The sequence below is a fragment of the Podarcis muralis genome, chromosome 9 (assembly GCF_964188315.1).
Source record: "Podarcis muralis chromosome 9, rPodMur119.hap1.1, whole genome shotgun sequence".
In the NCBI taxonomy this organism is placed as follows: Eukaryota; Metazoa; Chordata; class Lepidosauria; order Squamata; family Lacertidae; genus Podarcis; species Podarcis muralis.
Genome location: NC_135663.1, coordinates 19,246,813 through 19,263,324, shown reverse-complemented (window position 1 = coordinate 19,263,324; position 16,512 = coordinate 19,246,813). Strand labels below are relative to the sequence as shown.

The following is a 16,512-nucleotide window of genomic DNA, read 5'->3' as shown; positions in this document are numbered from 1 at the left end:
TTATTCTGTGGTGGGCCATATACCAAATTTTCTCATTCTGCTTTGCTAGATCATTCTTTCTCGTGTGTGTGTGTGTGTGGTGTTTTGGGTGTGTGTTTTTTTACATCCCCCCTCTGCGACCCTCCCCAACGCACTCAAGATTGTTTACAACTCTTGCCATTTAAGTATTTTTAAATCTAATTGCAGAATACTTAAGTGAAGACTGCTATTCCCAAATCACAGCTGCCTCCTACAATAATAGCATTACACTGTACCACTTAACAAGATTAATGACCTCTGCATAGCATCACCATAACTGTCGGCAGATTTGTCTGCGGTACATCAATTACTGGTCTACTGATTCCAAAACACAATTTTGCTTCATTATAAATTCTCTGTGGAAAGTGTTCAGGCAACTTCCTCCCTCCCCTAAAGGAAAATACCACTACAGCTTTGAAAAGCAATTTCCTATATTAATTGACAAAAAGTGGAATTGAGAGACAGAAGACTAACACACAGGCTTTCAACTCCCCTCCCAATTTGTTTTTCCTTTTTACAGACACTAGTACCCTATTGGTGGGGCTTACAAAGCAGCGTACATACATGTATATAACATATTCGTAAGATTATGCACACTTCCTTGTATACAATGTAATGTACTAGTATTCCATGGGCACTTGGAAGACCCACCTGCTTTTAGACAAGCATGCCCCCTTATCTCAGGACCTGAACCCCGTTTTAATTGGCTTGTTTCATTGCACATTTTAAACCACAGGTGTCTATTTTCATGAAATTGTTTTAGTGGCAATTAGGTAAAGGGACCCCTGACCGTTAGGTCCAGTCGCGGACGACTCTGGGGTTGCGGCGCTCATCTCGCTTTATTGGCCGAGGGAGCCGGCGTACAGCTTCCAGGTCATGTGGCCAGCATGACTAAGCCGCTTCTGGCGAACCAGAGCAGCGCACGGAAACGCCGTTTACCTTCCCGCCGGAGCGGTACCTATTTATCTATTTGCACTTTGTGCTTTCAAACTGCTAGGTTGGCAGGAGCTGGGACCGAGCAACGGGAGCTCATCCTACCGTGGGGATTCGAACCGCCGACCTTCTGATTGGCAAGCCCAAGAGGCTCAGTGGTTTAGACCACAGCGCCACCCGCGTCCCTTTAGTGGCAATTATGTGTGTTTAAATGTTTTGAAATCGGTTTTATACTTGTAAACTGCTTAGAAGCTACCTTGGCAATTAAGGAGCATATTAATTAATTAATAATATCAGAGGTGAGAAACCTGTAATCCTCCAAATACTGCTGGACAACAATTCCCATCAATACAGGAGTAGGACCTGTGTGGCAGGTCAAATCCTGGGCTCCCACGTCCTCCTGGGGGCTACTTCAAGAGGAAGGTGAGGCGGCCCATCTGTCAATCATCTGGTGCTACCATGACATCAGGTGACTCAACTTCATAGGAAACCATCTTTTCCTTTCTTCCTTTGCAGGTGCAGTTTAAAACAGAATGCAATGCAAGGGAACATTCTTTCTTTGCAGCCATGGCTTGGACTTGAGCTAAGCTGCTCTACCCCAACACCCTCTAAAGATCAAACTAGACCAGGATTCTCACAACCTGGTGTCCTTCAAATGTTGTTGGACTATAACGGGGTGGCCATCTCCCAAGAGACTGCAATCTACTTACAGAATAAAAAACTGGCAGTGATCTACCCCCGTTTTTGGGGGGTTCAAGTCAAAGTTGTTGACCTTTTTTGGGAAGGAAAGCCCCGTTTTTAAGGGCTTTGGAGGAGAAAGAGGAACAGCCGCTCACCAACAAATCACTGGGGAAACCAACAGCCTCAGTGAGAGCCAGTGTGGTGTAGTGGTTAAGAGCGGTAGTCTTGTAATCTGGTGAACCGGGTTCGCGTCTCCGCTCCTCCACATGCAGCTGCTGGGTGACCTTGGGCTATTCACACTTCTTTGAAGTCTCTCAGCCCCACTCACCTCACAGAGTGTTTGTTGTGGGGGAGGAAGGGAAAAGGAGATTGTTAGCCGCTTCGAGACTCCTGAAGGGGAGTGAAAGGCGGGATATCAAATCCAAACTCTTATTCTTCTTCTTCCATTCTACAGATCGAGCAACAATGGAGGGGGGGCGGTTTCAATTTTACCAATACTAAGGAAAGGGAGCCAACGATCGACCGCGATCTACCAAAACCTCCCAGGGATCTACCAGTAGTTCATGACTGACCTGTTGGACATGCCTGGACTATAACACCCATGCTATCTGATCACTGGGAATGCTGGCTGGGGCTGATGGGAGTTGCAGTCCAACAGCATCAGAAAGGCGCCAGGTTGACTTTCTCTGATTTAAAAGTCCTCAGAGCAAAATCACTGGTGGAAGGATCAGTTGCATCCTGAGTGTGTACCGTAGCTCATGGACAGAGCCTCCCTCGCAAGGAAAAGGCATTTAGTTACTCCATCCATAGCCTGATGCAAATGGTGACAATCTGCTCTGAGCTGCTATAGAGACCAAAGAGTTGATGTGCACATTCAGTGTATATTTAAAACATTTCAGTACTCTGGTTTTCACTAAGAAACTGTTCTATTATAAACTGTGGCTTTTAAAGGAAGATCAATATTTTGACATTTTTATTTGCTTTTTAATGAGGCTCAAATACCAAACTGTAAATGCTGGTCCTGGAGTGTTTACTTCCAACATCAGTAAAATCAAATTAATCAAAAACTCTTAAGGGCCACACTAGGCATGGCATTTGTCACAAGCAATGATGTGTGGTGGTAGGGGGAAATCCCATTTCGTAAGTTCATTAGTAACAATGAATATCCATTTGAAAACATAGCATTAAGAAAGCTGGGAAGTTTCAAAGTTTTGAATTGAAGGGGGTTGAACCTTAGGGGTCCCCCCCTTCCAACTCTAAAATTCTATGATTTCTTACCTCATCACTGCTCCACCTGTTGGGAAACGAGGGACGTAGCTTCTTGATACCTACTATTTCTCTCATGTCTTCGTATGAAGGGTCAGTGGGAACAAGGTCATGATATGGAAGCTGATACTCTTCAACTATACCTGGAAAATGTGCCATTTGTTAGCGTCAGGTAGGTTTAAGAACAATGCTTTATCAAAACCCAAATGAATAGGCATGCGCAGACTGAAGCTCATTGAGAAGGTTCATTGGGATATGGTAGTAAGAAGTAGCCAAGTGAATGCTGAATCCATTTTAGCATGTGGGTCCACATATAAAGGTAAAAGGTGACTGCAAAATGCTTTCAAAAACAAGTAGCTTGAGATGTCACAGAACTGCCCCACATATGTCCTGCGTCCTAAAACTCAGGCTAACTGTAGGTATCTTTTCCACTAATAACCAGGGCTTAATTTATAAAATTCAAAAGCAAGCTGGAATTCACCTTCCACATTGGAAAGACCTAATCCTGACTCAAACTAGTTGTTTGATGCTGTGCAATTGAAGGGTGTTTTTGGCGCATGCTCCAAGGCCCTTTCCTAATTTCATTTTCTAAACCTCATGGCTTAGTCTTGGTGTTAAAAACCAGATCAAAACCATGATGACCTTAAGTCTGCCCTCTGGTTCCCTGTAGTCAAAGTGCTGTCAATAAAAGCCAACTTCCTTCTTCAAATGCCTCGAGGCTAGCATACAAAATCTCTGCATTGCCATTCTTAGACAGGTAACAGAAAGCTTTGCAAACAGCAATCAGCCAGAGGAGATCTAGCAGAGGAAAATACAAGAAAGTGGAGGAACTGGGTTTAAAAATGCCAGTCTTGCCAGGTCTGGAATTAATTTTATACAGGCAACAATGCCTTTTCAATACAGGTTTCCTAATGCTAGCTAACACCTGCTAATGCTGATCCTCTTGCATCATACCTGCGTAATCTCCTTGTTAATCATGGCACCTAAACAAAACCAACCCCATTCCTTTTCTACATAAGCAAAGGGAGCGCTCTCGGTTTAAGCTCTGATGTTTATAATTCTGGAAGTGCCCATAAATGAGCTCCAAATTCCCATTGCAATTATGAAACACACTACATCTTTAGAAGAGACTATTAAAAGAGAGGATAAATCTTTGCGGCTAAATGAGGACCTACAGGGACGGGAAAAATGAGTTCTAACAACCAGAAAGGAAATGGGAATAAATAAGTTCAGCGACAACACTTCTTTGAAACGGATGGTTTTCTCTGTCTCTCTTAAAACACACACACACACACACACACACACAGAATTGAAGTAATGTAGAGACATGCGCCAGTGCTGTAAGGCATTTACCTCCTGAAACACATCTCCTTGCTATTTCCCAAAGGATGAGTCCGAAGCTGTACATATCGGCCATGATATATGACTGGAAGTGATTCCGGTTTAAGCTTTCATCTAGGACTTCAGGAGGCATGTACCGCTTTGTACCCACTCTGGTGTTCGGTGGTATATCCACCTCATTTGTGTCACTGAAAGATGAAGGGGGTGGACAGAAGGAGACAAAAATGAGTGCGTTTTCCCCCTAAAACTAAATTGTATATGAAAGGCCAGGGTGGGCAGGTGGGAGAGAAAGGGACCTCAAATTAAATCCATCTGTGAGCAAGGTCAAAGTAAAAGAAAACCTTAATGGAAATGATCCTTTCAGTTTTTAACCAGGGACTTTTTTGTTTTGTGTTTTGAGGCTTCCATGCCTGGGGATGCATCAAGCATCCAAATGCAAACACACAACAGCGATAAGACTCAGCAGGGGTCGCTGGTAACATTTGTGAGATTTCATTAGCATTAAGATGAAACTCCCCTGCCAAAGATAGCAATCCAATTTCCCTGAAAGGTTGTTTTCTTAGCAGGGCTCAGTTCCCCATGCTTAAATATGTTTATTAATCTTATTAGGTTCATTTATATATAGATCTTAATTTGGAAAAATTCCAGGGTGGCAGCGCCGTAGCTAGCAACTCAGGCTCCTGGGGCGGTGCACACCCCTGTGTGCGTGCGCCACACATGGGGGGGGGGGTGAGCTGCCACAAGGGGTGGGGCAAACCACCCACCAGGCAGCGCAGGCCAGGGCAGGGAGAGCTGGGCGGAGCCTGCAGGAAGTCCGCCCCCTGCCTCCCTCTCTGCTGTGAGACTTTGGGGAGTGGGACGAGGAAGATCTATAAGGAGGAAAGGCAAAAGGTAGTCCCCTCCCTGCTGGCTGTGTGCAAATCAAACCAGACAAGAGCAGAAAAAGGAGAGAGTCTTTATTCAGGCCTTACCGGACTTCTAAAGCCACGGTTTCTGGGCGCCAAATTTTTAATCCATCATAAGGGCTTAAAATCTGGAGAGAACAGAGCCAAGGGGAGGGGGGGAGTGAACGCATGCACCCAAAAGTTGTGGCTTCGTTTCTCGGAGAGGGAGGCAGGCAGGCGGATGGAGAAGGCAGAGGAGAGGGTTCCTTTGCGCCAACCTTCTCCTCCCCTTGCTGGGCCAAGAAGCAGGGCTGCCAGGTGCACGTCACAGCGAGGATTTGGCAGGCTTTAAAGGCGCCTGGCCCAGGGAAGGAGGAGCTAAGGGGTGCCAGCAGCAGGTGGCTGCACCACTCTGCTCCCCCCAGTCTGGTGAATGCATCTCCCCTCACACCAGCAGTGTAGCTAGCTGTTCAGGGCGCCCTCATGGTAGTGGGTCGAGATGCCGCAGAGGTAGGGTTAGCTGCCCATGGGGCTGCCCATGGGGCAAGCCACCAGGCGAGCCTGGGCTTGAGTGCCCTGCAGGCTACACATGTCCTATGCTGCATTTTCAGGCAGCGCTGGGCTTGCCTGCTGGAGGAGATGAGGGGAGGAGGAGATGAGATCCTCACTGAAGAGCAGGCAGAAGAATACCATCTCCCAGTCAGTTCATGAGATAAGATAAAAGCTGTGGGGGTAGTGAGCCACTTCCTGAGGCCTCGTAGGCTCTGGTTTGGCACCCCTTGCTTTAGCTGAGGACACACAAAAGGCAGGGCACTGAAATAAACTCTCTTGAAAGAGACTTTATTTTCCTTAAGGACATAAGTAGAGCCCTGCCAGATCAACCCTAAGGCCTGTCTAGCCCAGCATTCTGCTCTCACAGTGCTTATGAGAAGCCCACAAGCATGGCAAACATGCAACATTATTCTCCAGCAAACTAGTATTCAGAAGTCTCTGGTACTGGAGATCATATATAGCAGAGTTACAGGTAGGTAGCCGTGTTGGTCTGCCGTAGTCAAAACAAAATAAAAAAATTCCTTCCAGTAGCACCTTAGAGACCAACTAAGTTTGTTATTGGTATGAGCTTTCATGTGCATGCACACTTCTTCAGATAGGTATCTGAAGAAGTGTGCGTGCACACAAAAGCTCATGCCAATAACAAACTTAGTTGGTCTCTAAGGTGCTACTGGAAGGAATATATAGCAAAGCCATCATTACTCGTAGTCCTGATAGCTGTAGCTATCCTCTGTGCATTTATCTAACTATGGCTATAGCTGCAGCTTGTGGTAGTGGCTCCCATGGTTGAATTATGTACTTCCTTTAGTCTGTTCTCAATCCTCCAGCACACAGCTTCATTGGGATGACTCTGAGTTCCAGTACCAAGAATGAGAAAAACTGCTGTCTGCTTTTCTTTATGCACTTCTATCATATCTCCCTTATTTGCATTTCCCCCCTTGTCATCAAAAATGCTGCAAAGATGGCATCCTTTCCTCAAATGGGCTTGCTCCAATCTCCTGAGCATTTTGCTTGCCCTATGCACCACCATTCTTCATATGAGCTTTAACCAAAAATCTCAGTGGTTTCCTCCCATTCATACAGTTCTATTTGTATCTCATCATATCTGACTCAGCTGCATCAGTTTCTAGGGCTAAGATCCAATGACCTATGCTAGCCTCCCTTGTGGCTGACCACAATTCTGTACCACAACCACTTGTGGCGTGTGAAGCCAGTTAGCACGTGGCTTGCCTGCCCCATAATTTCCAGCTACAGAGTGTGAGTTTCACTCTGTGTTGGGATGGTCACCATGATCTCAAACAGTCAGTCTTAACCTTCACAAACAGCTCATGTGACAATCCACTGTTTCCTTCCTTGTCACAAGGTCCCAACTCCAGGCCCCCTTTGAAACCTACTCCCTTTGCATGTTCACAAACCAAGTTTCAGCAAGAAAACCCAGTATTTTGCTCACCTAATAAACTTAACTGCCAAACCCAGGTCTGCTATACAGCAAGTTCCATTCTTTTTCACCAGGATGTTTTTGCTTTTGAGGTCCCGGTGGGCAATAGCTGGCTTGCCTTGAGTGCTGAAGATTTCAGTGTGCAAATGGCACAGTCCGCTGACTGAGGAATATGCCAGCTTCAGCATGGCTTTTGTATCCAAGGTAGTGGATTTCAGGTAGTCGTACAGGGATCCATTCTCATGGTAGTCCGTGATAAGATACAGCTGAGTCCAAGACCCTGTGCCTTTAATGTCCGCAGCAATGAAGCCTACAAGGAGGAATGGAGACAGGGCTGTTCAAACATTGTGTATGTTTTGAAAGAAGGTACAGAGTTAATTTCTTTTGAATTCCAGGGTGAAGACACCATATCCAATGCTGCTTGTACTAATTGGAAATCTGAGAAGTCAGTGGAGTTACTATAGCTCTACATTCCATGACACATGTGGAACTGATACTGCAGTATCAAGACTATGTTGACCTAGAATACCACCAAGCAAGTCTTTGCACTAGGGCAGGCATGGTCAAACTTGGCCCTCCAGCTGTTTTGGGACTACAACTCCCGTCATCCCTAGCTAACAGAACCAGTGGTCAGGGATGATGGGAACTATAGTTCCAAAACAGCTGGAGGGCCAAGTTTGGCCATCATTGCACCAGGGGCATAAGTTACACTTAAAAGGATAGCCCTACCTACATTAGCCAAATTTGAAACCCTTGTCCACATTCCTGAACTCAAAACACAAACTCAGGCTGAAAGACAAGGAGTTGAAAACCTACTGTAAATTCAATTTTATGAGCATGAACAACGATTTGAAGTTCGGTGCTATATTTATGATTCCCTCCTTCATTGTTGGAGTCAGAATCATGGAAATTAAAGTGCAGAATGAAATTTGTGTGCAAGGGCTCAAAACTCAAGTATTTTGAAATTTGTTCCAAGTTCAGTTTTTAAAATTCAAATGAATTTGAGCAGTGGGACAAAACAAATGCACAGCAACTGAAATTAGGAATTGTTGAAGACCATATCTATGACCCTGAAAACTGTGAAGGCATGGGTTTCTTTCTCCTTCTCTGGGCAAATGTGAGGAATCCCTGAACTTGCAAGTCCTCAAAATCACAGCTCCTCTTAAGGGAAGTGATCTCAACTTTAAGTCCACAATGTCAGGTCTAAGCTGGAATTTGGAGGTGAGCTGCTATACAGGTGTTTTCTCACCTTGTTTATGAAAGGCTAAGCAGCAAGCAGGGCTAAGAAGAAACCAAGTTGTCAAAACGAAACCACTGCTAACTTTGGCTTTTGATACATCTTTTTAATACTCCAGAATACACATCTTGGCTGTGAGTCTTGACAAACCTTTCAGGCCTTTTCCCACCTGGTCTGGGAGGACGGAGCCCTGACTGACTGACTCCCTCCAGCTACAAAAGCTAAGGCTGTTGAACAGACTCATGGGCTAGAGCAAGCTTCCTCAAACTAGGTCCTCCAGATGTTTTGAGACTACAATTCCCATCATCCCTGACCACTGGTCCTGCTAGCTAGGGATCATGGGAGTTGTAGGCCAAAAACTTTTGGAAGGCCAAGTTTGTGGAAGCCTGGGCTAGAGTGTTGTTTGAGCAGAGGGGTGTTGTTGTTGGGTTTTTGCTGGTTTTGTTATCTTTATTTTGGATCTTGTGACGTATGTGGAAATTGTTCAGTTTGGCTGTGTACTTTTTAATGTTTCATTTACCGTATTTTTCGCACCATAGGGCGCACCGGACCATAGGGCGCACCTAGTTTTTAGATGGGGAAATCAATAAAAAAATCTTCCCCCCCCCCAGCCCCAAAGAGCAGCGTACAGGCTGCGCACAACCTCTCCCTGCCAGAGGGGTTGTGCGCGGCTATGGCACAAGCCAAGGCAGCAAGCGGGATGGATCGCGCTGGCTGTTTTGGCTTCCTCTTTAGCCCCGTGCAGCCTCTCCCTGCCAGAGGGGTTGCGCGCGGCTATGGAACAAGCCAAGGCAGCAAGCGGGATGGCTTCCTCTTTAGCCCCGCACAATCTCTCCCTGCACAAGCCTGCATTCGCTCCATAGGATGCACACACATTTCCCCTCAGTTTTTGGAGGGGGAAAACTGCGTCCAATGGAGCGAAAAGTACGGTATTTTTTTACGACTACCTTTGTTATGTGGTAGTTATGCCTTCCTTTTGTGTTGTAAACCGCCTTGAGCGCCTGAGGAAAGGCGGTATACAAATAAAATTATGTACGTATGCAGCTGCAAAATACGGAATTAAAAAATGGGGCGCCTTAAATGACCAGGACCCTTACTTTTAGTTTGTGCCACTCACCCAAAATGTTTTCATGCCTCATCAGAACAGTCTGATAGATCTCCGTCTCTCGAAACCAACTGGCTTCCTCGGTCGTAAAGAAAACTTTGACGGCCACTTTTTCTCCTCTCCACTTCCCCATCCAGACCTCTCCATAGCGACCTTTACCAATCTGTTTCACCATCTGAATCTGCTTTGCTATAGTCCTTTGCACCTGTCAAGAGAAAAGGCAATGGTGCTATAGTACCTAATGCTGAGACAAGCTGCTCGCAGATAGACAGCACCCTCAAGGACTAGAAAACGCCAGCAGGGGGAGCTCAGTGTTTGATAGACATAACACTGCAGTTGAAAAGTCGGGATAAGCAGTCTATGGTCACATCCACCCTCGGAGCACTAGGCAGGTCCTCTGCTGTATTGTTTTCAGTGCCTGCTAAAAGTGCTTTTACTTAAACAAGACTAACCAGAAATGTAATTTTAACATTTTATTTTATTATGCAGATTTATGCAAAACTGCCGGCTTTATTTATTTCTTGATAAATTCCATATCGACTTGTTTCTAACGTTTGACTTCACTGGAATTTTCTTATGAAATAATATTTATATTGTTGTATGTAAAGCTCTCAGAGGTTTGTTGATTTAGGCAATACATGCATCTTGTTCAATAAATAAACAGACATAAGTCACACTCATCACAGTGCCACTTCTGCTTGGGCAACCACTGAATGAGGTTGTGGGAAACCGACCACAAAAATGGGGATCAAGAAAGAAAGAAAGAAAGAAAGAAAGAAAGAAAGAAAGAAAGGAAGGAAGGAAGAAAGAAAGAAAGAGCTCCAGGTGCAAGAAATTAGGATTCCAGATCTGATGTGTTTCAGGGGGAAAATATCCTCCCTTTGGAAAACATTTGTAGCAGTAATTCTCAAATGCAAGAAATGTATGCCAGAAACGTGTTCCCAAGGAAGAATTTCCTTCCAAAACATGTTGTGCCTGGAATAAATGTTATTTCTATCACCCCAAGTTTTTCGCCTCTTTTTTCAAAAGGAAAACCATACTAATGTTTTGGGGGAGTTTTTTGTACTTTTAGTTAAACAAAATGTTAATTTGAATGCAAAATCTTGGAAGTAATGTTTTTTTTAAAAAAAATATATTTATTTATAGTCCACCTTTCCTGCAAGATGCAAAGCGCTTTCATAGATCTCCTCTTCCCCATTTTATCATCACCACAAGCCTGAAAACTTGAGGGACAATGACTGGTCCATCATCACTCAGTAAGCTTCATGGCCCAGGCTTCCCAGGTCGTAGTCCAACACTCTAAGCAGTACACCACACTGGCTCTCTTGGTTTGCTTAACACCTAGCCTGATGAAGTATTCAGGTGAATGTGAAAGGTTGCTCACTATCCTGTGGTAACTTGGAACATTCAAATAAAAGTACTGCATGATGTTTGGGATTGTGGAGTTTATCTTATAGACTAGCACAGCTACCTTTCCTTTTCACTCTGTTAAGTTATAGAGATAGCAAGTTTATTAACAAGTCAGCTCATCGGCAGAAGATGAATTGTTGGCTATAGCTCTAAAAATGGAGAGCCTTTTAAGCATTAACCAGAGCAGGTGTTCATGCAGATATTGGCACTACAATCCTAATCAGAGTTCAGTAGTTTTCAATCCCTCTTCCTTGAGGGTTCATCAGATGTTTATTGAGATATATATATATAAGAAGACTGAGAAGACTGGCAAAGGTGATGAAATGTACACCCCCCCCAAAAAAGGTAGCCTACTTACAAATTACAAAACTTATGCCACAATGTGCATCTGCAGGACAGAGTTAAGACTGTCGTACAGGATGCAAAATGGTGGTCAGTTTGCTTGCTGCTGCCACTACTTGCAGTGGAAGCAACGAAAACAAACCCCTAGGAACCAATAAAAAAGCTGAAGGAATAAAGCAATTTTGCTAACTGTACCTTAGGCTGAATCAACTTTGGTTACCATAATTTCTGCACTCAGATAACCTTTGCATTTATGCTGGATTACTTTTGGCTCTCCAGATGTTGCTGGACTGCAACTGCCATCAGCCCCAAACAGCATGACCAATGGTCGGGGGTGGCGGGAGTTGGGAGTCCAACAACTTCTGGAGGGCCACCAAGTTTTAGGCAGAACCAGGGCTGCAGATAGCGATGGTGCTCTATTCCTATGCCACTATTATCATTAATATGTCTCCGTGTCTCAGTACTCCTTTCTCACCAGAAGAGGGAGCCCAGAACCGCTTCCCGAGCTCTGAGACTGTTCAATGAGGTCTTTCAAGGATTCTCCAGGTGGAATGTAAGTCTCATCTTGTTCAAGCCCGATGCTGTACCGAGGTCTGCTTTCTTGCCTTTTAAACCTGCAGTTGTGTATGAAAATAAACATAGGTTGACTCTGCACCGCTGGGTGGTCGCAACATCAGGCAAAAGTTGCTATTTGGGTCTGTTTAACTTCCCACTAGCGTTGCATATTAAAAAAAATATCTCTAAAGCTTTCACGTTTCTCGTCTATTTTCAACAACCTCGGTAACAAAGCAATACTTTCATCTCTGCGAATTTGTGCCCAGGCCATTGCAATTAGATGTACAGTAGCATGGGATTTTTAAACACACACACACACACACACACACACACACACAATTTTATTCAATACCTCAATTCACACTGAAACTTTAAATACTGGGTGGCCTACCCCACCCCACCCCATGTCTTTCCCCCACAATCTGCCACTTTATAATATATAAAATCAGCTACCATAACCTTCCTCAACCTGGTGCCTTCCACATGTTCTGGACTACAGCTGCCACAGCATATTGGCTGAGGCTGATGGGAGTTGTTTTGGGTGATGAAGCATAAAATTGTAGGGTTGGAAGGGGTCCCGAGGGTCATCTAGTCCAACCCCCTGCAATGCAGGAATATTTTGCCCAACGTGGGCCTCAAACCCACAGCCCAAAGATTTAAGAGTCTTGTGCTCTACTGATTGAGCTATCCAGGTGGACTACAGCGCAAGGGCATCAGGTTGAAGGATGAATTAGTAAGATGGGACAGACCAGCAGCAACATTCCTTCCCAGTAAAGCCAGTATCAGCTGGTGAGAGCACACCTTGCTCCAGCAAAAGAACCTTCAGGAGTCCAGTTTAGGTTCCCAGGTGTTCCTTTGAATCCCCACCCTTACCTGCTCATCATCTGGTATTAGGTGTATGGTGTGTGGGCACTGCTTCTTGTGAATGCTCTGGCAGACCAAATAGGAAAGCCTAGCTGGTTGTGTTTGGTCCACCCCTGGCTCTAGCCCATGTGGTGTAGTGGTTGAGTGCTGGACTAGGACCTGGGAGACCAGGGTTCAAATCCCCACCCCATCACTGGGTAACCTTGGGCCAGTCACTATCAGAGACAGATTTAGGGCAGGGCGACCAGTTCTGCCGCACTGAGCACCAAGCCCAGGGGGTGCTGCAAGGTGATGTTGTGAATTGAGCAGAACAGAAGGTGAGAGGCATGGGGGGCAGGCAAATTTTGGCCTCGCACAGGGGTGCCACTAAAATTAGAAAAATCAAAAGTCGGCCCCTGTCACTGTCTCTCAGCCTAATCTACATCAATCTATATCCAAGGTACACCAACTTGGGCACCTTGGAGGAAAGAGGGGACATAAATGCACCAGGCATGCCCAAAGTCTGTTTCGGGGGCCTAATCCGGCCTGCCAGTTTATTTCCGGGGTAAAATCCCAAAAACATCTCAACAACTTCAACCCTAAAAAAAGCTCAACAAGTTTGGTTGGCTCCTTAGTCGGCCCTCGTGGCCCTTCACTTCATCAAATCTGGCCCTCTTTGAAAAAAGTTTGGACACCAGTGCACAAACCAACGAACCAACCAACTTGGCACTGGCTAAGTTGGCTATCCTTGCTTTACTTGAAATACCACTCCATTTTCATTCACTTTTCTTTTCTGCATTACCTCCCACTGGAAACTCTGTGCTGAAGACACTATGCATTTTCATGACTTTTCCCTAACTGTTAAATTCTTCATTAGATTTGAGCTTTAACAAGACATAAAAGTCTCTTCTGGAGCTATAGTGAAATACAGTGGAAGTTTAGTGCTCATGTCCATGCTATTTGCTTCCAGGGGAAAAAAATCAGTTTGCAAGTAATACGGAAACTAGTGCTAAACTTCTAGTATAGTTCCAAAAGCGGCTTTTACGTCGTGTGGAAGCTCAAATATAATGTGGAAATCAACCGTTAGGGGAATTTCTAGAAAAATGAATAAACTGCCATATGAATGCAGCCTAATAACAAAGCTCATTCGCACTACCAGTACTCCCAGTAACATTTTTGTAACCTCAACATTACTAGGATACATAGGATTTTTAAAACAAAATCTCCAAACCAACCACTGCATCTGTATAGATCAGAAGCTCGAAATATGAATGGCAGAAAGAAACAGCTACCGGGGGGGGGGGGGACCAAGCTTTTCTGGACCGTACCTGAAGTAACAGAATATGATGATAAGCACTAGGAGGACACTACAGACGGTCACTGAAATCAGTAAGGCCTTGTGATGGACATTTCCCTCTTCCAAACCTGAAACGAAACAAAAGGACTTTTAGCAGGTAGGTAATAACTGCATTTATCTCCCTTAAGCCACTTACTCTCATTCTTTCTCTCCCCCCCAAGTGTTTGAGGTGGCTTGCAAGCATGATAAAAACAAAGCTAAGGATATATACCATATTTTTCCTGTGTATAAGATGCCCCCATGTATAAGACACCCCCTGATTTTGGGGGACTCCAAATTAAGAAAACACCCCTCAGCACTACCTGTGTATAAGCCCCAATTTTAAACCTAATTTTTAGGTTAAAAAAAAAACTAGTCTTACAATGGAAAAATACAGTATATTTAAAGATAAATGAAAATAAACAGCCATCGTCTAACAGCAGAAACTCGGAAAGGGTCCAGCCTGGCCTGGAGTGGCTTGAAAGTTTGCTAACTGCCAGGAAAGGCCAGCACAGTATGTGAGATGGCACAGGAGTACGTCAGAGCAGTGGCAAGGTCAAGGCTATGCAGGGACACCACCAGCAAGAGCAGCAGATTAGCATTGCTAGTGTGCCTATAAAGTTCTATGCTGTTCCAGTAAAAGTAGCAAAGCCACTGTCTGGAGGATGGCTCCCCTGCCACAGCTGCTTCTGCTGTGGAATTGTGTATGCCAAACACAGATGGACAGGGACACACACATCCCAATTTCTGAAATTTGCCAGCATCCACTTATGCGGATCAAGGCACCAAGATATTCTGGGAAAGCAACCTTCTCCAGTACGGGTGTGAATTTCTATATCCACAACGCGCTAACATATCCGACGTTGCGTCTGATTACTTGGGATCAGAAGCAGGATCTATCTTCCAAGATAAGGATGAGCAGGGCATAAGCTGTGAGAACTCTATTCTGATTGATCTCTCCTGGAACAGGGGCTATTGCATTTCAGGTTTACTAGAGTGATGCGAAAGGGAAGTTCCATGGGGACTCTCAGCTTTCCACTATGCACTTTTATTTTATTTCCAAGCTCTGGTTTCTTCTTCTATTTTGGCCACTGAACAGCGGCGTTTTCCTTCTCACTTGCTCCTAATGTAAGAGGCTGGCAAACAATGTCTCTCCTGTTAGCACCAGGCTCAGTGTTTTAACCTAACATTACCTGCTACTAGCGCATTAGTGGCATAAACATTCAAGACACTGCCGTCACTTTTTGTAATCCCTTTTGTAAGGAGACACTGGCAACCGGGAAAACACTAGCGTGCTGTATTCTCGCTAGGCCAGCAGATTTGTACCTGAGCCATCGCTACGAATAAGGGGGACGGGAAACTGAGAATCCGCCAGGGAGATCACTTGTCGCTATGAAGGAAGAGGCTGCTACTGGGGGCAAGACAGGCGGGGAAGCAAGCGCTCAGTTTTCATTGTTAATCAGGCCTATACTTCTGCAAGCCATTTATCTCCAATGCACACGGCTTGTAATAGTTGTAAACATGTTCCAGTCTGTCTGCAAAGGGATAAGGAAGGCTTGAAGATGAGAGAAGGGTACTGCACAGCTGAGAATAGGGTGGTTTGTGCCTGGCAACACAAATCTGATTTTCAGATCCGAGGTCAATAAGGCCTCATCTGCACCATACACTTACAGCACTATTAAACACTTTTGACAGCCCACACCATCTAGAGTGCACGGCGCTGGCTACCCCTGCTGTAGACTGTATGCATTGTACGTACACATACACTCAGCTCTGCTTCTAATCACGTGAAGCAGCTGTGAAAAACTGGAGAGGGCTTGAGAGGGACTTGGGAGTGAATCATTCCTTTCATTTTTACTTGTGAGATGTTGGTGGGGCAAGCCCCAGCAAAAGGAATAGGAGCTTCCCTCTTGCAATTCCTACTCAGTTTCAGCAAGGAGAACCTCCTGGTGTACTGTGAGCCCTTTGCTACATCTTCCCCCAGGTTCACAATGTGCACAGGGCTTACTGTAGCAGCAGCAGCAACAACAACAACAACAGGACTGTGGGATGCAGTACACATATCAAACCCCATCCTTTCCTCAGTCATCACTGCCCAGCTCATTCAATCACCAGCTATAGAGACTGCGAGCCAGACATGGTGGCACCAACACTTCTGCTTATAAGGGCGTTAAATCAGTAAAGACGGATCTCTCCTCTCATCTCCCTGCAGTCTGCCTTTTCATTGGGGTTTCCAGTAATATATTTTTTATTGTTTAAAATGGCAGTGTTATATTGGGATCTGATTATTTTTCCTGCTTTCTTAATAAGCAGACTGCCTGCCCAGCACAGGGTCTTCTTGTACTCATCAGGATGTTTTTATTTTATTTGCTGGGCATGGAAGCTATTCAGAATAGTGAGCAGGGAGTGTGGCTGAATTGTTTTTGTGTGTTTATATTCCTTCCTACATGCTAAGACTTTCCTTGCTCTCAGGACGGGTTAGCTTTAACTCCGCATTCTGAAATACCCAAGTCCACAGAACTCCTTTGTTCCTTTCATATATATTTTTTGAAAACTATCCTTTCCCTTTCT

General features: G+C 44.9%; 1 protein-coding gene across 4 annotated transcripts in view; it reads right to left on the bottom strand.

The window, feature by feature from the left end:
• The window catches only part of BMPR1B (bone morphogenetic protein receptor type 1B), a 253,196-nt gene that overhangs the window by 16,100 nt on the left and 220,584 nt on the right, over positions 1-16,512 (bottom strand). For all 4 annotated transcript variants that reach the window (XM_077933848.1, XM_077933851.1, XM_077933849.1 and 1 more), the window contains 6 exons: positions 13,934-14,030; positions 11,683-11,821; positions 9,468-9,660; positions 7,126-7,423; positions 4,252-4,427; positions 2,911-3,041 (listed from right to left, as the gene is read on the bottom strand). In XM_077933848.1, the coding sequence (XP_077789974.1) occupies positions 2,911-3,041; positions 4,252-4,427; positions 7,126-7,423; positions 9,468-9,660; positions 11,683-11,821; positions 13,934-14,030 (1,034 nt within the window). The remainder of the gene's footprint in view (positions 1-2,910; positions 3,042-4,251; positions 4,428-7,125; positions 7,424-9,467; positions 9,661-11,682; positions 11,822-13,933; positions 14,031-16,512) is intronic.